Genomic DNA, 25569 nt, shown 5'->3' with positions numbered 1-25569 from the left:
TTGGGTCCATGTGGGGTGGACCACTAACTGCACACTTGGAGGCCCCCCAAAAGAGGATGGGAGTCAGCTGGGGCAGGAAAGTGATATTCCAGGGGTGTCTGAAAATGAAGCAGCAGGCTGGGTAGGCCACCCCCATGCTGTTCTGCAGGGAAGTGCTGGACTCATTCTGGGCTTGTTCAAAGCCTGGTCAGGACACACCAAGCCAGAATGTGGGGAGAGGGTCAGAAACGGCTCAGCCCTCGGGTAAAGGGCGAGATGATTTCTGGCCCGGGAACTAAGAGGAATGAAATCTGAGAAGGAAGATTCTCTGGCTGGGGAACAAGAGGAAGTGAGTCCTAACTCAGTATCCAACATGCATCAAAAACCAAGACGTGTCTGAAAGGCACAGGTTGGAAACGAAAATGCTTTAGTTTTTAGACAAGCCACGGACTGGACTAGGGATGGGGGATGCAGGGACTGCGCTCGACGCGTCTGGGGCCCAGCCTAAGGGAGAAAGGTTTGAGTCCCAGGCTGAGGTTAAACTGAGGTCAGGGGAAGGCGGACAGGACTAATGGGGCGAGCAAAGAACATCAAGAGTAAAAGCCTGAAGGCGTCAAAATGAGCGGCAAGTGCAGGAACCGGGCGTCGGCGTGGAGAGTACGGCGGGTACTTGGGACACGAAGATGAGTGGAGAAGAAGCCGGGACTTCGTCCAGTGGCGACCCGGAGGCGGCGGAGGTTTCTTGAGTGCGGCCCTGCTCGCTCCTCCGGCTTCGCCCGGGCTCCCCCGCCTCGCAGCCCAGTCAGCTCGTTGCCCGGGCCTCCCGGGCCCACGCTGGTCCCTCCCGTTCCTTCCCGCTCAAGGGGTGCTCGGGCCCCCACTCCGACGACCGCGGCCCTGGGCAGCCGCCAGAGCGCGCCTCTAGGGCGCCTCTGCGCGGACCGGGTGCCATCTCCGCTCCCCTCCCTCACCGCCCCGCGCTCAGTCAGCCCGCCGGCGCTCAGGCCGCGGGGAAATCCCTCCATCTCCCCGCCCCGCGCCCCGGGAGGGGAGGGGACAGCGCCGGCGCTCGCGGACCCGCTTTCTCCGAGGGAGCGCCCAGGAGGCTGGCGCGCACTGAGCGGCCGGGACTGGCGCTGCGCTGCGCTCCTGCAGGCGCCGGGTGCCGTCGGGCGGGCGGAGCTGAGACGCCCCGCAGCCTCGGCGGGACCGGATCCCCGGCTGTGGGAGCGCCCACCGACTGCGCGCCCTTATGTTTCCTGCGCAGGACGCTCTGCCCCGCGGCGGGCTGAACCTGAAGGAGGAGCCGCTGCTGTCCGCCGGCCTGGGCTCGGTGCGCTCCTGGATGCAGGGCGCGGGCATCCTGGACGCCAGCACCGCGGCGCAGAGGTAAGCGCTCGGACGCGACAGGGCGCGCTCGGGTTGGACGGCTCCGCGCCGCCGTCTCTCAGCTTGCTGAGCTGCTGGGGCGAGGGGTTGGAGGGAGCCCCAACTCTGCACTGTCCCGGCAAGCTCTTGTGCCCACCTCTCCCTGAGCGCCTCTGCTTCTTCCTGAGAATGTGGGGCGGGCCGGGGCGGGGCTTCTGCCTCCACTCCTGGATGTCCCGGCTCTGATTTCTGACTACCGCTCGCTGGCCCAGCAGTCCATGGCTCTAGAGGAGGAGGTCTCCCGGCTGCCCGCAGTCCCACAGCCACCAGCTGTTAAGGAACTGCTCACCCCTCCTTCTCAGGCAGTTAAGTGCCCCTCCTTGTCGAGTTCCATAAATCTCGGCCAGGAAAGGCACGAATCCCAGCCCCCTTTCTGCTTTGTCACATCCCTCAGAGTTGGAGGATGGGGATGTGTGGAGCTGGAGAAGCGGCTGGTGGGGAAGAGATGAGGTGGGCAGTCGGCTTGGTGGAATGATTGGGGCTGAGGATGGGTCAGGGCCTCTCAGGTCCCTCCAGGTGTTTTTCTGGTGGGTCCTACCCAAGGCAGGGGGTTCCTGGGAACCCAGCACCCACACCCATCTCCTCTGACTCCTTTGCAGGAGTCTGGGCAGGGAGCCTGGGTGGGGGATGGACTCCTGGATTTGGAAAGGAAGCATAATGGTTCGTTGACCAGCCCCCCACAGCACCTGGGCTTTTTGTATCCCCAGTTGTGAGCAAGGGGAGGGGAGGTTAGACATCCTACCTGGAGTTCTCAGTGCCTGGGACTAGGGAGGTGCTGCCTCTGCAGACATATGGGACACTTGGGAGCTGGGCTTCCCAGAGGTCTGAGCAGCTGATTGTCCAGCAGCTGGAAGGGATTTTGCTGGGGGGTTTCCAGGGCAGACCAGACCTGGATGCCAGCCACACATTCACAGCCCCAATCCTGTTCAGGGGATACCACCCCACCACCAACCCCAACCTCACCCCTTAACAGACACACATCTTGTTTCATGTTCAAACTGAATGGTGTTCCTGCATTCCTGTGCTTTCATGACTGTCCAGAGGGAGCACCAGGGCCTCTCTCTGGAGCTCACCGTTTTAGGAAGAGAAAGGGTCTTGCCTATGAATTAATATCCATATTTTTACTCATGATATAACTTTTCTAGAAAAAAAATGAAAATAGAAAACAAAACCCCATCTCTCTAAATAGCTACTGTCAATAGTTTAGTGTATTTCCTTCCCATCTTCCCATTAACATATTTTTTTCCTGTGTTATACATACAATTCTGTATCCTGTTTGTTTTTCTTTTGGTTCTGGTTTTTCACTTAATTTGAGTTGGTCAATTTCTTTGTCTTTTTCTCCACCACCGCCTTTGTGGTGAGAGCTCCTTGTAAGAGGATGAAGTTTTCCAGTGGGGCCTCATGGTTTAAGGTTCCTATTTCTCTCTGATGCTCCCCTCTGTCCCTGTCAGCAGGTTTGATGAGCAGGAAGCCGATGGGAAGGAGGCAGTGCCCTTGTAGCCTGTGTGGGTGCAGGAAGTGTGGCGATGAGGCTCTTCCCATGAGATTGTTGTCTGCACATGGGGAAGAGGTCTTGAGTGGGGTTGAGGTGTCCAGTCTGAGTCCCCAGGGCCGCATCACCAGGACTCAGAAGGCCTCCCCAGTTTGAAGAGAGGAATTTCTTCAGGCCTGGGCTGCTCATCTCCAAGTCCAGAGGCTTCTCTGTCTCAGGACACAGATTGGGAGCCCCCACACGTTTGGTTGCCTCTGGGCACCTCCTGCCGATGGGAGCAGGTGGGAGGTACTTCTTTCTCATTTTTCCTGAGATGTCATTATCTCATCCATTGGTTCTTGATCCTCCATCAGTCCTCTGTTTGGGCCTTTTCATCCTAAAACAACAATGACAGGAATTCCTTTCCCTGCCCCGCCCCCCTCTTCCACCTCCGAAGGCTCCTCTCCCTCTGTCTCGGAGGAACTTGCCCTGGAACACTCCCTGCAAGGTTGCTTGGGGTCTGACAGCTGTCTTTGATGCGCTCTTTGCCTTCACCCCACAGCCGCCAGCTTGTCAAGGCTTCCGGACGGTGCCTCTGGGTCCTATTCTTAATCACAGTGCCCACGGCCAGCTCGTAACCATGAAACACACTCTTGCCCTCCACAACTTTCCTCCCTGGCTTGAAGGTTAACCCCAGTGTATCACCTCAGCCTGCTAGCCCACTGTCCCAGCCTCCCACCTCGCCCCCCGCCCCGCAAACCGTCTGCCATGCACCAGGGGCCAAAGAAACATTTCCAAAGAACTCTTCTCTGATTGTGTCCCTCCCCAATTAAAAACTTCAGTGACCCACACACACACACTTCCTCCCAGATACTCAGCAATCAAGGCCCATCACAGTCTGATCCCAAGCTTCCTCTCAGCCTCTGTATGACTCTTGGCATCCAATAATGTCTCTTGAAACAGTTCCCCTGCTCCCAGCACCCACACACCCACTGAATAAAATCTTACAACCTCTGGAACCCTCCCCCCCAGCACCTTCCCTCTCTGTGCCCTCGCATCCGGCCCAGGGGAGCAGTTCTTAGTGCTGTCTAAGGATGCTTATCACAGGCCAGAGTCAGCTGTGCCCTGCCTGCCCTGGGCTTCCTTGCCCTGCCAGCCTACACCTTCCTTTAGGGCATGGATGGTGGCTCAGTCATCCTCGTGTCCACAGCACCAGGCTCGAGCAGTCAATAGGGGGTAATGAGTATCTGCTGCAGGAAGCAGGAGTGCGTGTTAGAAGGTTACTAAGTCCGTTTTTGTTGGGCTCCGCTGTCCACGTTGGTGAACTACCTGACCCCAGGAACCAGGTACTGGAGCAGCTGCTGCTGCCCAGCTTTACAGCGCCAGGGTTTTTCAGAAGGTGGAGAAGGAGGAGAAAGCCCAGAGCCTGCTAAGATCAGTGAGGGAGGGCCCGCCAACAGGAAGGAAAGTTCTGAGCGCAAGAGGGGTAGGGAGAAAAGAGAGGCTGCCTACCATACACTGGAGGTAAGAGGGAAGGCTGGCAGGGTCTTCCTGGTGGGGAACTCTGCACAAGGATCCCTGGCCTACCCTGGGCCAACAGGACTTTATCTCTCAGCACAGAAGCAGTTCTACTCTCCTTCTGATGCGACTCCCAGCCTGGGGAGACTCCTGGAGCACCCAGGCTAGCCCTCCCCCTTGAGCTGGTCCCAGAACACTAGCTGGGCCATGAGAGGGAAGCCAGCTGGGGCTGCGTTTCCTGTAAGCAGCAGCAGGCTAGCATCCCTGCTAGGAAATGCTTTTGTTTGCTTTAATAATTAATAGCTCTTCCTCAGCCTGGGACCTGGCAGGCAGGCCTGTGGGTGGGTGGCGAGGGGGGTGGGCACAGAGAAGAGGGTGGACAGTCTTTGGGTAGAATTGAGAGCAAGAGGAAACATGGGAAAGCTGGCTAGTGAGATCCTCCCCTCCCCCCTCATCCAGGGACCTGATGGCTGAGATAATTTCCTGGGGCAAGTGAGCAGAGCCCCTTCTGGGGCAGTGGGACAGGGGATATGAAGCAGCCCCAAAGCCTCATCTCTGGCAGGCCCTTCCAGACCCAGGTTCCGGGCAGCTGCCTCTAGGCACCAGGTCCTCCTGCCTGCACTGTCGCATTGTTGGGGTGCGTTCACCCCAGTGAGCCTCTGCTTTTATCTTCCCAGGCTCTGGGCTAGGCCAATAGATCTTGGCTGGAGTCGGGAATGCCAGGCCCAGCTTGATGATTATCAGCAGTCTCAGGGACCCAAAGGATGCCTGCAGGGAGATCTACGACCAGTAGGATGCTTGGAGGAAGAGAGGATGCAGAGGAGAGGAAGGTGGGACTTACGCAACCATGCTAGGATGGGGAAAAGAAGATCTAGATTTAGCAGAGACAGTAGGGAAATCTGAGACAAAGGATGAGATGCAGGAAATACACACTTTTACTCCTTCCACCTCCAGGGTGGAGGGGGGATCAAAAAGGAGCCTCCCCCAACTGCTGATAACAACAGGGCTTCTCCCCGTTTCCCCAGCGTCCCAGATTCCAAGATGGATCAGGCCCAAGCCAAGGCACTGCTCGGAACCTTGGGCTGCCAAGACAGGCAAGAGTTAGCATTTAGTAGAAGGCAGAGGAGTGCAGGGGAGACAAAGGCCTGAAGGTGCCTCTGGGGGAAGGCCAAAGCTCCAGTCTCGGCCATTGTCCTCTGTGGGATTTGAGATGCTTGTTTTAAATTGCTAGCACTTATAATAAGTACCTAATCAAGGATGTAAAGACTTATGAATGGCCTTCTGACCCGAGCGCCGAGACTGACTGTGAGGGAGGCGTCCTCTGTCCTAGACAGCTGTGGCGAGGTCCAGCTGCTGCAAGAAGGTTCCTGGGGCAACCTGCTCAGCCTCGAAAAGGAGCATCTCCAGGGACTCCTGGGTGGCCAAGCAATAGCAGCCAGACAACTCTGCAGCCCCCAGATGCCCCCATATGCATCCCCCTGTACTCTGAAGCACAGGTTACCTGAATGACTCAGGCTGTGAAGGTCTGGTTGCCCTTGGTGTCACCTTCAACCTGGATTCCCAGCACAGTACTCAGGAAGCCCACACACACCCATACTCGGATGTCCTCCAACCAAAAAAATAGCTGTGCACACCGAAGCTTTTCTGTCCCAGTCTCCTTTAATTTGGGGGCTATTTCAAAAGATGGGAAGGGGGTGAGTGGGCCCTGGTAGAAATATGAAGATGAGCACTTTCTCCTCCCACATCCGTGCTCTTTACAGGAGCACATGCCCACCGCCTCAGCACACTCCGTAATTGATAGGAAAGTGTTTTGAACATTTTGTTGAAAACAATCTTTTTAAGAAAGCAAGGAGATGTGTAAATCATTTGGGAGTCTTACAAAAGTGGTTAATGTGGCTGTTTTCATCACTCAGCTGCATTTACCTGGAAAAGGCATGTATGTGGCACGCTTTGTGCACTAATCACGCTAAGTGAATGAGACGTTTCTGAATTATAGCCTCCAGCAATACACGCACCAGGTGAGGCAGTTCTCAGTGCATATTGCCAGGCTGCACGCAGGCCCTTGGGCTGTAGCTTTGCTGGCTTCCATCACACCGCAGGCCTCTGGATGGCTGGGAGTTGCTACCCCACCCATGTCCCTGGGGACCCTTGGGAAAGGGTCTGCTTCCTCTACCAGCAGCTGCCTCCTAAGACTCTTAGACGGCCAGAGCCTGCTCCACCCACCTGCACAACAGGCCAGAAGCACCTGAGAGATGACACCCCAGAAGCCCTCAGCCAGTGACTGACTGGAGTTGGACGATGAAGACCCCAGCTCCCTTGCTCAGCCCTCTGACTAGCTGAAGCACATGTTCTAGACTTGTTTCCAGAGCTCCCTGGCGGCTGAGTTGCAGCTGCCCACAGTGGTTACTCATGGATAATGCACCTGTTAGGGACTGCCTTTCCTTCTCTCTCTCACTCCCTATACCCGCCAAGGTTTCCTGGACACCTCCCACATAAAGTGTTCACATATGAATCCTTGTCTCAGGGTCTGCTTCTGGGGAAACCCAGATAAAAAACACTTGCCTCTCCAGACTTCTGGGGCTCTCCTCCTGCCTCTCCCCCTTCTTCTAGATAAAGGATTCCTATCAATAAGCATCCTTGCAGTTTCTCTCTACACCCCAGTGGGTGTCGTGGGCCACCCCACTTTGGAGACCACAGAATCAGAGACCTTGGCCTTCATCCACATCTCTGCCTCTAAGGTACTGTGGGAGCACATGTCTTCTCCCAGGGTGCCCCAGCAGGCCTCTCAGACCTCTCCACAGCCCGGGTCTATCTTCTGAGCTGTTTGAGCATATTTCTGTGTCTCTTTCTTTCTGTTCTTTAATCTTGGTTTGCTTTCTCATTACAAGAGCATCAGCTCTTCCCAAGGGGAGAAAAGCAGAAGTCCCCCCCTCCCCCTCCGCACCCTCTCCCTTTGCAGCTCTGCTCAGGGATGCTGATTCGTCACCCACTGCACGGGCAGGTAGGCCATGGAGGTGCCTGGGGGAACCAGAAGTCCAGACAGACTTGCATCTGGCACTCCAGCTGCTGTTCTAATCCTCATGTCCTCTGTGTTCATAGGAAATATGAGGATTTCTTTATTTTATTTAATTTACTTATTTATTTATTTGTGTTATGCGGGCCTCTCACTGTCGTGGCCTCTCTCATTGCGGAGCACAGGCTCCGGACGCGCAGGCTCAGCGGCCACGGCTCACGGGCCCAGCCGCTCCACAGCATGTGGGATCTTCCCGGACCGGGGCACGAACCTGTGTCCCCTGCATCGGCAGGTGGACTCTCAACCACTACGCCACCAGGGAAGCCCTGAGGATTTCTTTAAACCAAAACCTTTTCCATTTCATCTTGGTCTTCTCACTTGTCTCACAGGGGTATGAACAGGGTAAACTGGAGACATTCGCAGACCAGGAGCAGTCCTGGGCATGCCCAGCAGGGGTTTTGCCTATTCTGCCATCCTGTCCTGGTCTGCTTGGGGTCATATTGTTCTGCTGTCATTCATGATAGAGATCCCTGTCCCAGGCTATAAACTAGCCGCCTCTGTCCCATTGCTTTGCGTGGATGTGTGTGATTGTGCCTCAGACCCACTAAGCAAGGTGGAGAATGGAGGCTGATGCTGGGCTGCCTCGAGGGAAGTAGAATTGAGCCTGATCCCACTGTGGGGTAGGACAGTGCAGCCCCTTGATGCCCTGCAGCTGGCAGCACTGGCTACTGGTCCACAGACCCCAGGCAGGGATACCTGCTCCCTTTCCCCTCCCCTGCTCCCCCGAACCACTCTCCCTAGGAATCCCCTCCTGCTGAGAGGGCAGGCCCTGTGAATGGAGCTTGGCTTGGGGCTTAGGGCAGACTTCCCAGGTCTGGTCCTTAGGAGCCTGGTAGGAACCCCAGGCAGCCAGGACCCAGGACTGACTGGTATTTGCCAAGAGGGATGGATGGGAGAGGAAGCTCAGCATTATTGATTGACTCTTGGCCTGGGAAGTACAGGAGTGTCTGTGTAGATAGGGTATGTTGAGGGGTCCAGGGGATTGTGTGCTCGCTCAGCCTCCACCTCCTCCTCTGTTAAGGCCTCTTTCTTTCTCTATACGCTCTTTCCTCATTGTCTGAGAGCCTTCCAGGCACCTCTCCTGGGCTAGATGACAGAGTAAAGGGCAGAGTGATCTGGGATGGCCCCACAGCCCATCTCCTTCTGACCTTATCTACCCGCAGGTGGTCCTGTCCCTGGGGAGCCTCACTGCCCCTAAGCTGGTCCTGGGGGCTGGAGGGAGGAGTCAGGGTTGCTGCCTCATTAGCATATTCATCAACAGTAATCAGGGGCCTGCTGTGATCAAAGCTGTCTTCAGGCTTCCCTGCCTCTTGGCAAGTGGGAAGCGGGAGGGTCAAGGCCTGGACTTTGGACTGTAAGCCTGAGGCTAAGGAGAAGAGAGGGACACCGAGGAAGGAGGGAGGAGGATGATCCTGGAGCAAGGAACGTGTAGAAATAACCTTTGGTGGGGAAGAGAAGGTGTTGGGGGCCCCCTCCTCATCTTGATCAGGAAGGAACAAGCAAGACCCGTCACTTCTGCCTCCAAAATTAGCATTTTACATGGACGACTGAGGCTCCCGAGCAGGCTTTCAAGAGGAGGAACGGTTTTCATTTTATTGTTTATTTACTGTAATCTGTATGAGTAAAAACACAACAAGCTTCTGAAGCCCATGACATTTCAGATATTATGGCTTTGCAAGAAGCCAAGTAAGAGTAAGTTGATTTAAAATTATACGAAGAAAAATATTAAGGAGTGATGAGTATGGCAGATGTTGTCACAGTGGCATGTCCATGATGGGACTCTGGTCTAAATGGCTCTCAAGACAGTTCCACCATTCTCATCCTCACCTCTGCATCCCTGAAGCAGCCTCTCACTTTTCTACCACACTGTGCCCTCCTTGCTTACAGCATCTTCTAAGCCCTGCCTGACCAGAACCTTCTGGTGGCCTTTAGTCATACTTTCCATACCACATCCGTCCACCAAAATGCTCTGTAGTCAAGTAAGCATGGCGTATTAGTTACCTGTTGCCACATAAAAAAAAAATCACCCCCAAACTCAGCAACGTAAAACAACATTCATTATCTCACACAGTTTCGTAAAGTTAGAAATCAGGGAGCAGTGTAGCTGGGTAGTTCTGGCTCAGGGTTTCTTATGAGGCTTCAGTGATCTGAAGGCTTGACTGGGGCTGGTAGGCTTCACACAGCTGATCAGTTCGTGCCGGCTGTTGGCAGGAGGGTTCAGTTCTTCTCCACGTGGACCTTCCATAGGGCTGCTTGAGTATCGTCACAACACAGCAGCCAGCTTCCCCCTGAGTGACTAATCCAAGAGCGTGAACAAGGCAGAAGCCACGTGTCTTGTATGACCTAACCTTAGAAATTGTATGCTATCGCTTGTGCCATATTCTATTGGCCACACAGACCAATCCTGATGCAGTATGGGAGGAGACTATATAAGGACCTGACTACCAGGAGGCAGGGATCATGGGGAACCATCCTGGAGACTCGCTACCACATGGGGAGCACTGGCCTGAGCGGGTCAAGGAGGGTCCATTCCTGGAGGGTGTCCCAGGGCCCCCCACATACACTTGTGTATGCATTTCCCAGCAGTTGTGGGTATAGCACTCTTTCATAGAATGAGGATCTGGAGCCATGAGAGAGCTAAAGAACACACTTTGGAAGACCTTGGCCCAGAGAAGAAAGTCTAAACTCCATGGCCTGGTTTCTGTATGCATGGATAGTCTGGCACTTCCAATAAAACCTTTTCTCTCCTCACTTCAGTCTTTGAAGTGGTCCAGTGACACTAACCCTCATACCTACAGCCATTTCTTATGCTGTTAGTTCTGCCCTTTTGCCTCCTGCCCCTGTTGAGCTCCTATTCATTCCTCAAAGACCAGGGGGAAGGCCACCATCACCGTGAAGTCTTCCCTTCATCACACACAGAAAGAATTAATCGTTTTTCCTTTGCTTTTACCGTTTTTTATATAGTGACATCTCTTAGGGGGCACCCACCACTCTGTCTTGTGTTGCAGCTCTCTGTATCTGTCTTCCCTCCCCTTCCAGGTGTTTCACTCTGGCCCCATGTGGTGCCATGTGGCCAGCACTTGGTACATCATTGGGGTTCAGGAAATATTTGGTGAATAGGGCCTTGGTTCTTCTCCTCCTCCTGCTCTCACCCTGGCTTTGCTTCTGGGACTGGTTTCTGATGAGCCAGGAGAAAGCAAGGCCAGACCAGAAGATCCTTCTGCCCAAGGGAGCCAGTGGTGTCTTCCTCCAGGCATGGAGGCAGGTCCCCCTATACCTAGGGAGGACATTCCCACCTTCAGCCATAGCCCAGGGTCCAGGCTGGCCAGACTAGTGGCCCTGAGCCAGTTCAATGTCTCTTGAGAGTCTGATGGACTTCATCATCTCCCAGGCAATACCGTAGGCTCATGCACATAGCCAGGAGCTGGGGTACAGTGGGATATTCATTCCAAAACCTCCCAGCTTCTCCTTGAAGCTGTGAGGCCCTAAAGGGCAGTCACAGGAGCCTGTGTTCAGTAAGATGGGTTGCTTGTTCATCTGGTTTTAGAGATCAGCCTTCCAAAATGTGAGGCCCAGGGAAAAGTCTGGGAAGGAGTCTGCCCGGGATGCCTCTGTTGTCACCTGTGCTTGTGCTGCTTATTCCCATGGGAGCAGGCTGGGGTGACCTCAGGGCTGAGAGGCCTCTTCTAGAACTGAGATGGCCCTGGCAAGGGTGGAATGGGCCCATCCAGTTTCTTGCCCAAACTCTTGACACATCAGAGCCAAGTCTTGGCCAGCCCACCTACCTGGTCAGAGGTGACGGGGTCTTTCTCTCTGGAGGGCACTTCCAGTGGTTTCCCAGCAACTTTCCTCCCCACAGTGGCGTGGGCCTGGCACGAGCACATTTTGAGAAGCAGCCCCCCTCCAACCTCAGGAAATCCAACTTCTTCCACTTCGTGCTGGCCATGTATGACCGGCAGGGGCAGCCGGTGGAGGTGGAGCGTACAGCTTTCATCGACTTTGTGGAGAAGGACCGAGTGAGAGGCTCATGGGCTCGCTGGGAAGGAACAGGGTGGGGGGCTGGGGAGGGTTTCAGGGAACCCCCTCCCACTGGAGCAGATGATGGATAGGTGGTGGAGAAGTGGAGAAGGGGGTGGTGAATGGATGGGAGGGAGGGGGGTAGGGAGGAGGTTTGGGTGGGAAGGGAGTCGGGGGGAGGGCTGTGGCTGGAGGATCCCCGGGAGCACCATGCATCCTCCGTATCTTGTCCCTGCAGGAGCCCGGAGCTGAAAAGACAAACAACGGGATCCATTATCGCCTCCGGCTGGTATATAACAACGGTGAGTGAGGCCCACTGCCCACTGGGTACCGCAGCACCATGTGACACTTGGTGCCCCACTGTCAGGGTGGAGGGGGCCTGGCTTCAGCAGGGAAAGGTGTGGAGTGTGTTCAGTCATCAGAAGCCACAGGGGCTCCCCAAATAGCAAGCCCTCTCTGCCTTTCCACCCTTAGGACTTCGGACAGAACAGGACCTCTATGTGCGTCTCATCGACTCCGTGTCCAAGCAGGTGAGCCAGCCCAGGGGACGCTCAGGCCTCTCCAGCCCCTTCTCTGACCCCCATCTCCCTGTGGTCTGAGCAAGCATCCTTGTCCCTGCCCCCACTTCCCCCATGCCCTTCATCCTCACCAGTCTAGCTGTCCACAGGAGGAGGAGGTGTAGCTTTTGCCCTCTAGACAAGAAAAAGACAATACTTGTTCAACGACTTTGTCTTAGGTCCTGTTACCTAGAAGTTCAGCCTAGATGGGGATTCAGGTACATGTGGTTTATAGGGGAGGAGGGAAGAAGCTCTTAGAAGGGGAGGGAGGAGAAGCAGGACAGGGCAGGGGATGCTCAGCAAGGATGTGGTCTCAGCTGGAGTCTAGCCTCAGCCTGATCCACGAGGAGCCCTGGAGAAGGAATGGCACCAGAGTTGTTCCCCCTTGAGGCAAGGAGGCCAGGATTCTGTCCCCTGTATTGGTCAGTTACTGGCTGGGACCACTCCCAAGGGGAGAGTGTAACCTTCCAGACATTTTCAGGGGAAGCAAGCTCCTGTCTGCTGAGAGCAGTTCTCAAGAGAAAGCCCTTAGCAGCTAATGCTACCCACAGCTGGGGGAAGGGTGCACTGGTCCAGGAGAGGGGACTGAGTGGGGCCCCAGAGCTTCCACTGCAGGCCCTCAGTACCTTGCTGACTTGAAAAGACAAGAGAAGGAGGCTCAGGGACCAGCATGAGGAGCTCGGGGCAACTGAAACCTGAGTCAGCCCTGACGGATTGTGCAGCCACAGGGCCCCAAGCCTCAGGCTTTTCAGAGAGGTTGTGTGCACTGGTAAAGGAGCAGGGCTGAGTCTCAGATGTGAAAATCAGTGGCCTGCAACTTGAGGTGGAGACTTGGGCTTTCCCACACAGACAGTCTTCCAGCAGCCCTCACCCAATCCCAGGGCAGAGGAAGAAGTGGTGTGTATCTAGGAAGCCTGTGGTCGCCATGGTGTGCGAGGCGGACCAGGCAGTGGCAAAGTGGGATTGCATGGTCAACAAGTGTGGAAGGGGTTGGAGAACGTCCGGAGAGAGAGGGACCCACAAATAAGGGATGGCTGCGTGGCACAGAGGTTATAAGGTGGAAGCCAAATGTGTGGTTTGGGCAGCTCACTCCTTGCTTCAGGGTTGATCCAGCAGTCCAAGAGGGAGCCACTGGCCTGGCCTGCGGAGGTGATAGGGGTGGGGAGAGGGGCCAAGGAGCCAGCGGGACAGCCTGGAGGGACAATGCTTGTGAGAACCGTGGAGGTTGGAGTGTGTCTGCCCTCCCGGCAGCCTGACCTTGGTCATGGTGATCTGGGGACCTCCCTGCCCCTGAGCAGAGCTGGCTCCGGAAAGAGCTGCCTGTGGACAGGCAGAATCTGTAGACCTCATGCCACTCTTGCCCATTCTGATAGTGGTACTGCTTTGGGAAGCCAGGTTCCCAGCTCCCTCTTTGCATTCCTGGGCTCCCAGAGAGAGTTGGAGGGCGTACTCTTCCCTGGGAGCAGGGCCCAGCTGCCCTTCCACCTGGCCTTGAGAGGAGCCTCCTTCCCCTCCAGCCTGCGCACTTCCCCTTCCCCAGGCCATCATCTACGAGGGGCAGGACAAGAACCCCGAAATGTGCCGCGTGCTACTCACCCACGAGATCATGTGCAGGTGAGAAGGGCTAGGTCACCTGCCCCTGGCCTCTTGCCCCGACCCCTACCACTGCCACCAACCCCCTCCCCACTGATCCCCAGGGAAGCCTGGGGGTGGGGGGTGATGAGGGAAGAGTGAGGCCCCTGGGCACAGTGCTGGCTGAGGAGAGGGTCCTTGAGGACCCATTAGCCTGGCCTGTTTATGTGGCTTCTCTGAGTGTTTTTGTAAGAGAGGCCTCCTGCTGCTACTGGGAAGCTTAACTAATAAAGCTCTGGGGAGGGCTCCCTGGGAGATGGAGGCAGGGCCTGGGCCTCCTGGGTTAGCTCAGAAGCTGGAGGAGGAAACTTTGCTGCCTCTTATGTGAACTTAAGGGCACCCCCTGGGCAGGCAGGATGGGGAAGAGGGAACACAGTGCTAGACTCCCCTTCCCCATTACCCCAGAGCTTGGCATTTCTAGGCAAGGGCTCACCAGGAGATGTCAGTCAGGAAGGGTCCTCCGAGGCAGCTCTTCATACGTGGAAAAGAAATTGTGTTCAAAAATCTGGTTGGGACAGTGGCTACCCTTGGGAAGGGCAGTGACCAGGAGGAGGCATGAGGGGGCTTCTGGGGCGCTAGTCACATGGTATTTCTTGGTATGGGTGCTGGTTACATGGGTGGGCTCACTTTGTGATAATTCATGAGGTTCATGCTTACAATTGGAGCTCTTTTCTATTTGTATAAAAAGTGTACAGAGAGAGTAGGTGGTCAGCAGCCTGCCCTTTTCTGGATCCTCCAGGAGCAGCATGCCTTTGGGACAAGGGTTTCTTGGCCATCCTTATCCCCAGGGATAAGGGCTCTCCAGGTCCCTGTGTAGGACCCTCACTGCCTGTCTCCCCCAGGCCCCTGAGAGTGAGCCCCTCTGGCCCAGGGATTCCATACTCAGAGACAGGACATCAGCATCCTCACCCCGGAGCCACACACACACACACACACACACACACCATGTGCTGTAATCTCCCTCTCCTTCACCCGCTTCCTCCTTCCCTCCCTTCTCATCTTTCCTTCAGCCGGTGCTGTGACCGGAAGAGCTGTGGCAACCGGAATGAGACACCCTCAGACCCCGTCATCATTGACAGGTACAGACTGGGGGAAGAGGGCCTGGCAGCTGCAAGGCCAGGGTAGGCTGGGATCAGCCACAGAGCGCGGGGGCACCCACCACCCTGTTGGTGACTCTGAGCAGAGAGAAACGGTCCCCTGACTGAAGCCCCTGGTGGCAGACCTTCTGGGGCTGGGCATGAGAGTTGTGTGTCCTGAGGGAAGGAGCTGGAGAGGGCAGGGGTGGAGGGTGGTAGAGGCTAGAGGGGCTGGGAGGGCCTGGCAGGGAAGCGGGCTCTAATCCTGGTGCCTGGTGCCTCTGTGCTGTTTGACTTCACTTCTCTGATCGTCTGTTTCCTTTGTTTAAAAAATAGGGAAATACTTAGCAAGCTTCAATCATAGGATTGTCAAGGTGATGCATATGAAAATGCATTCTCCCACCATGATTTTTTTAAATTATTTTATTTCTTTTTGAATAGGAAATGCATATATAAGGTACAAAATTTGAAAAGTATAAAAGAGTAGATAACGAAAAGTATGTCTGCCCCACCCCTATGTATAGCATACTGTACACAGTCTTTCGTACTTACCTTTTTATTTGTAACAATATATCTTAGAACTCATTCCATATTGGAACATAAACACTGCCTTGTTCTCCTTTTAGTAAACCATTAAACCATTCACGATGTACTAAAATTCAAGTTTGGGAGGGTTGACAGCAAAGTCTCCCACCGCTGCTGCTGACTCATCCATTGCCCTCCAAATAAGCAAGCATTATCACCAGTTTCATGGGTATCCTTCCTGAGATAGTCTGTGCAAGAAAATGCAGACACAAGCAGTCTCCTTGTTCTTTTTTCTACTGCAAAATATTCCATTGTATGGATGAACTATAATTTCTTTAGTCTCTATTGCTGGACATTTTGGCTGTTTTCATTCTTTTTCAGGGATAAAATATGCTGTCGTGAATTACTTTGTCCATGTGTCACTTAGCACATGTGTGAATTTATATAAAGGAAATTACTAGAAGCAGAATTTCTGGGTCAAAGGAGATGTGCATTTGTACTTTTGATAGTTACTGCCAATTTGTCCTCTGTAGAGATTATACCAATTGATATTCGTACCAGCTATTTTGAGAATGCCTGTTGCCGTATTCTGGCCGATTAGTATGTTGTTTATTCATTCAACAAATAATTTTTTAACATCTATTGTTAAATGTTAACATCTACTGTTAATATGGACCCTGTGCCAGGGTCTCTTCTATATGCTGTGGATTAAGCAGTGACCAACGCAGACAAAAAGTCTTGTGTCGATGGGCTTACAATCTAGTAGGAGAGATAGACATAAACTAACTGAATAAAATGTACAGCATGTTAGATGGTAATAACAGCTAAGGAGAAAAAGAAAGCCATCAGGAAAGATCAGAGAGTGCCCAGGAAGGGGCTACTGCAATTTTAGAGTATTTAAGGAAGACCTCACTGAAACTATGACAGTTGAGCCAAGACCTGAAGGAAATAAAGGAGCGAGCCAAGTATGAATCTGGGAGAAGAATGTTCTTGGCAAGAGTGTACTTGTCGTGTTTTAGGAACAGCAAGAAGGCCCAGGTGACTGGAATGAGGGGGCCAGTGGGAGATGAAGATGTCAGAGATACAATGGGTGGGGCAGGAGGAAGGCCAGACCATGCAGGGCCTTGTAGGTTGCATGTAGGCCATTCTTGTAAACCATTGTAGGGACTTTGACTTTTATTCTGGATGACATGGAAGCCAGTGGGGGTGTTTGAGAAGAATGATATGACCTGATTTATGTTTTGACAAGTTTTTAACTCTAGCTCCTGTGTTGAAGATGACGCGCAGGAAGCAAGGGTGGAGACAGGGAGATGAGTTAGGAAACCATAACAATAATCCAGGAGAGATGATGGAGGCTGCAACAGAAGGAATGTTATAGAGAAGTTTGTAAGAAGTGGTTGGATTCTGGATACACTTCATAGGCAGAACTGACAGGATTTGTTATGGAAGGAGAGACATATGACATTTAAGGTTCTTGCTAAACCTCCAGGTGGAGATGTTGAAAAAGAGCTGAACACATGAGTGTGGCTCTCGAGGGGAAGGTCCAGGCTACAGATGTAGATTTGAATGAATGAAATCATTGAGGGAACGAGTGTTGTAAGAAAACATGAGAGTTCCAAGAACTGCATTCCGAGGTGTCCAGTGTTGAGGGGTCATGGAGATGTGTAACCAGCAAAGGAAAATGAGAAGCAGCTGCCAGTAAAGTAGAAGGAAAATCAGGGGAGTGGAGTCCCAGAAGCCTAGATAGAAAAATTATCCCAAAAGGAGGCAATAGTCAACTGCATCAGATGCTGCTCATGGATATGATAAAAAGACTAAGGGTTAATCATTAGATTTAGCAATGTGGGGGACATTGGTGACCTCAACAGGAGCCATTTCAGTGGCAAAAGGGGCAGAATTCTGATAGGAGTATGTCTAAGAGAGAATGGGAGAAGGGAGATTAGAGACAGTGACTAAAGGAACTCTGGACTTTCACCCTAAAGGGATCAAAGAAACAGGATGGAACAGGGTGGTGATAGGAGCACAGTGTAAGGCCAAGAAAAAGATACAGCTTGTTCAGATGCTGATGACAAAAACCCAGTAGGAAATGGAAAATTATGGTGCAAGCGTTAGAAGGGAGAATGGCTGAAGCAATGTCCTCTAATCAGCGAAGGGCAGGGTTTCTCCTGCACACGTGGAGGACTGGCTTTAGCTGAGAGCACAGACGTTATCCATGGAGGCAGCAGGGAAGATAGAGAACCTGGACATGGGTAAATGGGAATATCCAACATAGGAGCTTACGGATGTGCTTTTCTGATTGCTTTGTTTTCTCAGTGAAATAGGAAGCAAGGTCAACAGTTGAGGATGAGGATGGAGAGGGAGACACTAAGGCATGAAACAGTTGTCCAAGAGAGTGAGTGGACCATGGAAATGTTCTGTGATTGCCAAGTGGCACTAAGGGCCCACCTAAGATCTGTGGTCATAAATTTATTTATTTTTAAAATTTTTGTTTTTGGGGCCATGCCACATGGCTCGCGGGATCTTAGTTCCCCAACCAGAGATTGAACCTGGGGCCATGGCAGTGAAAGCAACGAGTCCTAACCACTGGACCATCAGGGAATTACCTGTGGTCATAAATTAAAAGAGCAATTTCCCCAGTCCTGCTGAGCTGTACAAGTGCAGGTGCAGAACAGGTGAGTGGTTGCATATAGCCAGAGTTAGGGGTTTGCTATGTGAATACGATGAAACATGAGAGGGCAAGAGAGTGAAAAGTGTAAGCAAGGGGTGTTTACAAAAATGGAACAAGGAATTTAAGCTCAGAAAGGAGAGGACTATGGGAGAGTGAAGAGAAGGCAGGATGAATGGAACATAGGTTTTGATGGGGCCAAGAATTACTAGAGTTGAGGTACTAGAAGGGGTTGGAGCTGGTGGTTAGGGAGTGGGTTGTCTGTATGTAGGATTTTTTGGAAATTCCGTTTATTTGTAATGTGTGGCCAAGGGAGGGTACAGGGAAGGTCATTGGAGGAGAGATACTCAAGGAATGGAGAGAAGAATGTGTGGAAGAATTATCTATTTACATTGATACTGAAATCACCAGGAATTATGATTGATCTTAATGATTCTTTATAGATCCTAGATACTGATCCTTTGTCAGGGAAGTGTATATCAACTAACTCAATGTAGTTGCATTTATCGATATTTTCCTCATGGGTTTCATTCTGCATTTTGTTTAAGAAACCTTTCTCTATGCTGAGTCATAAAGATATTCTCCTATATTTTCTTCTAAAGATTTCACAGTTTTTCCTTGTACATTTAGGTTAGTAATCCATGTGGAGCTAATTTGGGGGCATGGTGTGAATTAAGGTATCAATGTAATTATTTTTATTTATGAATCACTAATTATTCTAGTATCATTTATTAAATAACTCATCCTTTCTTACTGAGCTTCAGTACCACCTATGTCCTAAATCAAGTTTCCTTCTATTTGTGTGTCCGATTCTAGACTCTTGTGTTTTATTCTCTTGATCTATTTGATAATCTCTGTGCTAACATGGCATTGTTTGAATCACTCTATCTATATAAAAATAATACAGACAAGCGTGTAAGGTAAGGTTCCCATCTTCTCTTGTTCTTCAGGGAAGAACTGACTATTTTGGCCTTTTGTGCTTCCATATAAATTTTAGAATCCATGTAGAAAGTTCCACACCAACACACACACACACACACACACACACACACACACACACACACACATACACATACACACAGACATATCTTTGGGGGTTTTGTACAGTTAACTTATACATCAATTTGGAGGAGAATTCACATCTTTATGCTACTGAGTCTTCCTATCCATGAATATGGTTTATCTCTCCATTTATATAGATCTTCTTTAAAGCCTTTCAATAAAGGTTTATAATTTTCTCAATTAATTTTCTCCGTAAAGTCTACATACACTTATTGCTTTCATTCATTCAGTAAATATTTGTTGAGCATCTACTATGTACCAGGCACTGTTGTAGGTTCTAGGAATACCACAGTAAACAAAGCAGACAAAAATATCCATGTTCATGGACAGAGAAGACATTGGGGAGTTGGGCAATAAACAGTAATTATAAGTATGTTAGAAGGTGATAGGTAGGAAGAAATAGAGAAAAATAAAACTGATCTGGAATTTGGGGGTGGGGGAGGTGTGGTTTTAAATGGAGTGGTCACAGTAGGCCAAATTAAGAAGATGGAGTTTGAGGAAGGACTTGAAGAGGTGAGGGAATGAACCATTCAGTTGCATGGGTAGCTTATTTCTAGGTACAATTTATATTTTGTTGTTATTGTAAATTATATCTTTTGCTATGCTTTCTAAGTCTTTGTTGATAGTATAAAGAAATACGATTGATATTTGCATGTAGATATTTGTCTTTAGATTTCTTTTGTTTTGTTTTTTCTATAGAGACAGCCATGTAAAAAATGACTTGTTTTTCCTATCCGATCCTTTTGCATTTTATTTATTTTTCTGACATTACTGCACTGACTAGAACCTCAAGTACAACCTTGAGAAAATAAGGAGTGATAATGGGCAGTCTTGGCTTGTTTTTTATTTTAAAGAAAATGCTTCCAGTGTTTCACCATTTAAAATGTTGCTAATTGTAGCTATTTGGTAACTATACTTGATCAAGTTAAAAATGGTTGGTATGAGAGTTTTTTAATTTTTGTTTTTTGGGTTTTTTTCATGAACAGATGTTGAATTTCATGTGTTGTTTTTCTCTACATGTATTGAATTGATCATATGGCTTTTCTCCTTTAAACTGTTAATGTACTGAATTTCATTAATGGATTTTCTGATACTGAACTACTCCTGGTATAAACCTAGCTTGATGATGATTTACTATCTACTTTAAATGCTACAGGATTTGCTTTGTTAATAGTATTTAGGATTTTTGCATTTATGTTCAACACGATTGGCTTGTAATTTTCTTTTCTTACAATGTCCTAGTATGATTTTGACAGTCCGTGGTATAAGACCCTTAAATAATTAGACGGGGCATGTTCTTTCTTTTACTATTTGCTGAATGAATTTGTATTAGTTTGTAATGATTTGTTCCTTGAAAATTTGTTACAATTTGGTTTTAGTTTGTGGGGTTGAGGAGAGAGGATTTTTAAGTCTTTTATTCATATTTTAATGGTCATAGGACTATTTAGGCCTTTTATTTCTTTTTTACTCTATTTTCATGAGTTACATTTTTAAAGGAATTTGTACAATGTGCCTAAGTTTTCAAATTTGTTTCCGTAAAGTCGTTCATAATGTTCTCTTATCTTTTTGATCTCTGCTGTATCTTTTTAAAAAATATTTATTTATTTGGCTGCATCGGGTCTTAGTTGCAGCACATGTGCTCTTCATTGTAGCTTGCTGGCTTCTCTCTAGTTGTGCCACGCAGGCTCACTAGTTGCGTTGTGCGGGCTTTCTAGTTGTGTTGCGTGGGCTCCAGAACACGTGGGCTCAGTAGTTGTGGCATGTGGGCTCTCTAGTTGTGGTGTGCGGGCTCCAGAGCACATGGACTCAGTAGTTGCAGTGCGTGGGCTTAGTTGCCCTGAGGCAGATGGGATCCTAGTTCCCCAACCAGGGTTTGAACCTGCGTCCCCTGCATTGGAAAGTGGATTCTTAACCACTAGATCACCAAGGAAGTCCCTCTGCTGTATCTTTAGCTGTGAGCCTTTTCCATTTCTGATATTAATTGTTTGTATCATATCTTTCTCCTTGATGAGTTTTGCTAGCGATTTTTACTTTTATTTGTGTCTTCTAAAAACTGACAGCTTCATCAAGCTTTTTCTAATGTTTGTTTCACATTACATTAACTTTGCATTTATCTTTATCATCTCCCTTCTTAGTTCTTTAGGTTTATTTTGTTGTTCTTTTTTAATTTCTTAAGTTGGATGTTTAGCTCATTAATTGTTGACCTTCTTTACTAATATAATCATTTAAGGCTATGACATTTCCTTAAAATACTATGTTTCCTCTATGTCACATTATTTTTTATTTTTATTTATTTTTTTGGCTGCGTTGAGTCTTAGTTGCAGCACGCAGGATCTCCATTGAGGCATGCAGAATCTTTTTGTTGAAGCATGTGGGCCCTTCGTTGCAGCACACAGGCTTCTCTCTAGTTGTGGCACGTGGGCTCCAGGGCGCAGGGGCTCTGTAGTTTGTGGCAGGTGGGCTGTCTCCTTGAGGTGCACAAACTCAGTAGTTGTGTCGCGGGGGCTTAGTTGCCCCACGGCATGTGGGATCTTAGTTCCCCGACCAGGGATCAAACCCTCATCCCCTGCATTGGAAAGCGGATTCTTTACCACTGGACCATCAGGCAAGTCCCTATGTCACATTTTTATATCTCATATTTTCATTATCAGTTCCAAGGATTGTTAAATTTGTTATGATTTCTCTTTTAATACATGGGCTATTTAGAAGTATGTTTCCTTATTCTTTATTTTAAAATTAACTTTATGAGGTATAATTGATATTCAATAAAACAGGCATAAGACATACAATTTGAAAAGTTTTGACATAGGTATACACTGATGAAACCATCACCACAGTTGAGATAGTGAACATATCCTTCATTCCCAAAAGTTTTCTCATGCCCTCCCTGGAATCTCTCCCTCTCTCCCTTTACCTCCATCCTCAGGCAACAGTTGATCTGCTTTATGTCATCATAGATTTGTTTGCATTTTCTAGAGTTTTATATAAATGGGATGATACAGTATGTGCTTTTTCTTTTGTCTAGCTTCTTTTGCTCAGCATAATTTTTTTGTGTTATCCATTTTGTTACATGTATTAATAGTTCATTTCTTTTTATTGCTGAGTCGTATTCCATTGTATGAATATAGCAAAATATGCCTTCATCTCTTGATAGACATTTGGGTTCTTTCCGGTTTTTGTCTATTATAAATAAAGTTTTATAAACATTTATGTACAAGTTCTTATATGGACAAGTGCTTTCATTTCTCTTGGCTAAAATAAGTAGTAGAATGGTTGTATATGTATATGTGTATGTGTATGGTAAGTATATGTTTAACTTCATATGTAGTCGCCTATTTTCCAAAGTGGTTGTACCATTTCATGTTTCCCACCAGCAGAGTGTGAGAGTTGTAATTCCTCTACATTCTCATCAACATGAGAATGATCTCTGTTTTTAATGTTAGCCATTCTAATAGATGTGTAGTGATATCTCATTATGGTTTTAATTTGCATGTCCCTAATGACTAATGATGTTGAACAACTTTTCATGTGCTTATTTGCCATCTATATTTTTTTGGGGGGGGAAGTGTTTGTTCACCCCCTCCCTTTTTATAGGGTTGTTTTTTAATTTCTGAGTTGTGGGAGTTCTCTATATACTATGGATAAAAATCAGATAAATATTTTGCAGAAAAATTTTCCCAGTCCGTGGCTTGTCTTTTCATTCTCTTAACAGTGTTTTTGAAGAGCATGAGTTTTTAATTTTGATAAAGTCCAAATTATAGATTTTTTTCTTTTGTGTATTGTGTTTTTGTTGTCATAGCTAAAAAATCTTTACCTAACCCAAGGTCACAGAAAACTTCCCCCTTCCTCTATAAGTTTTGTAGTTCTAGGTTTTACGTTTAGGAGTAGGAACCATTTTGAGTTAATTTTTGTAGATGATGAGAGGTATAGATTCAAGACGTTTCGTTTTGTTTTGCAATATATATTTGTTTTGCAATATACATACATATATATATATATGTTCCAGCACCATTTCTTGTAAACTTTGTAAAAAATCAATTGTTTATATAAGTGTGGGGTTATTTCTGGCCTCTATTCTGTTCCATTGATTCCTTAGTCTAGCTTTTATGCCAATACCACACTGTTTTTTTTTTTTTTTTTTTTTTTTTTTTTTTGCGGTATGCGGGCCTCTCACTGCTGTGGCCTCTCCCGTTGCGGAGCACAGGCTCCGGACGCGCGGGCTCAGCGGCCATGGCTCACAGGCCCAGCTGTTCCGCAGCATGTGGGATCTTCCTGGACCGGGGCACGAACCCAGGTCCCCTGCATCGGCAGGTGGACTCTCAACCACTGCGCCACCAGGGAAGCCCCACACTGTTTTGATTATTGTTGCTTTATAACAATTCTTGAAATCAGGTAATATAGGTCCTCCAACTTTGTTTCTTCATTGCAACTTTTTTCTTTGCATTTCCATATGAATTTGGGCATCAACTTGTCAATTTCTACAAAAAATTCCATTGAGAGATTGACTGGGACTCTGAATCTCTAGACTAATTTGGGAAAATTGATATCTTAACAATATTGAGCCTTCCAACCCATGAAAAAGGCATATCTCTCCATTTATTTAGATTTTCCTCAATCTCTCTCATCAATATTTTGTGGTTTTTAGAATGCAGATCTTTCACATCGCTTGTTCAGATTTATCCTTTAGTATTTCTTTATTTTGATGCTATTGTAAATGCTGTTTTGAATTTCAATTTCCAATGGTTTATTTATGGTATATATAAATATGAATTTTTGTATAACTGATTCTGTAGCCTGCAGCCTTGCTAAACTCACTTATTAGTTCTAGTAACTTTTCAAAGAGTCCAACAGATTATCTTTATAGACAGTCATGTCATCTGCAAATAAAGACACTTTTATTTATTCCTTTCCAATCTGGATAACTTTTATTTATCTTTCTTGCCTGATTGTACTGGCTAGACCTTCCAGTACAATGTTGATAGTAGCAGTGGTGAGGATGGACACTTATCTTGTTCCTGATCTTAGGTGGAAATTACTCAGTCTTTCACCAGTATGTATGTTTTTTATGTATGTATGTATGTGTGTGTGTGTGTGTGTGTGTGTGTAGCTATAGGTTTTTCATAGATGCCTTTATCAGGTTGAGAGAATTCTCTACTATTTTTTGTTACTGGGAGTTTTTATCAGAAATCGGTATTAGATTTTTGTCAAGGGCTTTTCTGCATCTATTAAGATTTTTTTTTTTTTTTTTTAGTTTAATATGATGAATTACATCAGTTGGTTTTCCGATGTTAAACCAACCCTGCATTTCCCAGATGAGCTGCACTTGGTTATGGTGTATTATCTTTTTAATATATTGTTGGATTCAATTTAATAAAATTTTGTTTAGAGTTTTTGCATGTTCATGATGAATATTTGTCTTTAATTTTCTTATAACTTTTGTCTGGTTTTGGTATCAGGTGTGCTGATATACTGGCCTATAGATTTAGATGGGAGGTATAACCAGCTCTTCAATTTTTTGTAACAGTTTGTGTAGAATGGGTATTACTTCTTCCTTAAGTGCTTGGTAGAATTCACCAGTGAAGCCATCTGAGCCTGGACTTTTCTTTGTGGCAAGTATTTTAACTATAATTTCAATGTCTAATAGAATAGCCTATCTACTTTTTCTAGAATGAACTTTGGTAATTTGTATCTTTCAAGGAATTTGTCCATTTCTTATAAGTTGTTGAATTTGTTGGCACAAAATTGTTTATAATGTTCCCTATCCAATATCTCTAGAATCCGCAGTGATGTCAGCGTTCCCATTTCTGATACTGGCAAATTGTGTCTTCTTTTTTCCTGATCAGTCAGGCTACAGGTTTATCCATTTTATTGACCTTCTAAAAGAACCTTTTGGTTTCATTGATTTTCCCTATTGTTTATCTATTTCCTATTTTGATATTTATTAGTTCCTTTCTTCTGCTTATTCTGGGCTTAATTTCCTCTCCTTTTTCTGGTCTCCTAGAGTAGAAACTGAGGTCATTTATTTAAGACCTTTCCTTCTGTCTAAAACAAACTTCTAGTGCTATGCATTTCTCTCTAAGTATTGCCTTAGGGTCATACCACAAATCATGATATGTTATGTTTTCATTTCCATTTAATTAAAACTAATTTCTGATTTCCCTTTTGAGTTTTGTTTTAACCCATGCGTTATTTAGTTTCAAAAATTTTGGGGATTCTCTTAGGATATTTCCATTACTGGTTTCTAATTTAATTCAATTGTCAAGGAATATATACTTTGTATAAAATGAATCCTTTTGAATCTTTTGAGACGCATTTTATGGCCCAGAATATAGCCTGCCTTGATAAATGTTTTGTGTGCACTTAGGAAGAATGTGTTTTCTGTTGTTGTTGGATGGAGTGTCCTATAAATATCAAATAGGCCACATTAGTTGGTAAGTGTTGTTTGAGTCTACTATATCCTGACTGACTTTTTGCCTGTTTTTTTTTTCTGTTATTGAGAGAAGGGTATTGGAATGACTAACTATTATTGTGGATTTGTCTATTTTTCCTTGAGGTTCTATCAGTCT

At 48.0% G+C, this 25569-nt stretch overlaps 1 protein-coding gene across 1 annotated transcript in view; it reads left to right on the top strand.

The window, feature by feature from the left end:
- The first annotated feature begins 1231 nt into the window (after positions 1–1231).
- EBF4 (EBF transcription factor 4) overlaps positions 1232–25569 on the top strand; it is a 53867-nt gene continuing 29529 nt past the window's right edge. Inside the window, 6 exon segments of the mRNA XM_024743070.1 lie at positions 1232–1368; positions 11329–11485; positions 11725–11788; positions 11961–12016; positions 13584–13657; positions 14686–14754. Of these exon segments, the coding sequence (XP_024598838.1) occupies positions 1232–1368; positions 11329–11485; positions 11725–11788; positions 11961–12016; positions 13584–13657; positions 14686–14754 (557 nt within the window).

Source organism: Neophocaena asiaeorientalis, unplaced genomic scaffold, assembly GCF_003031525.2.
Source record: "Neophocaena asiaeorientalis asiaeorientalis breed wild unplaced genomic scaffold, Neophocaena_asiaeorientalis_V1.1 scaffold82, whole genome shotgun sequence".
NCBI classification, from domain to species: Eukaryota; Metazoa; Chordata; class Mammalia; order Artiodactyla; family Phocoenidae; genus Neophocaena; species Neophocaena asiaeorientalis.
The sequence above is the reverse complement of the archived record's forward strand: the minus strand, read 5'-3'. Positions and strand labels throughout refer to the sequence as shown.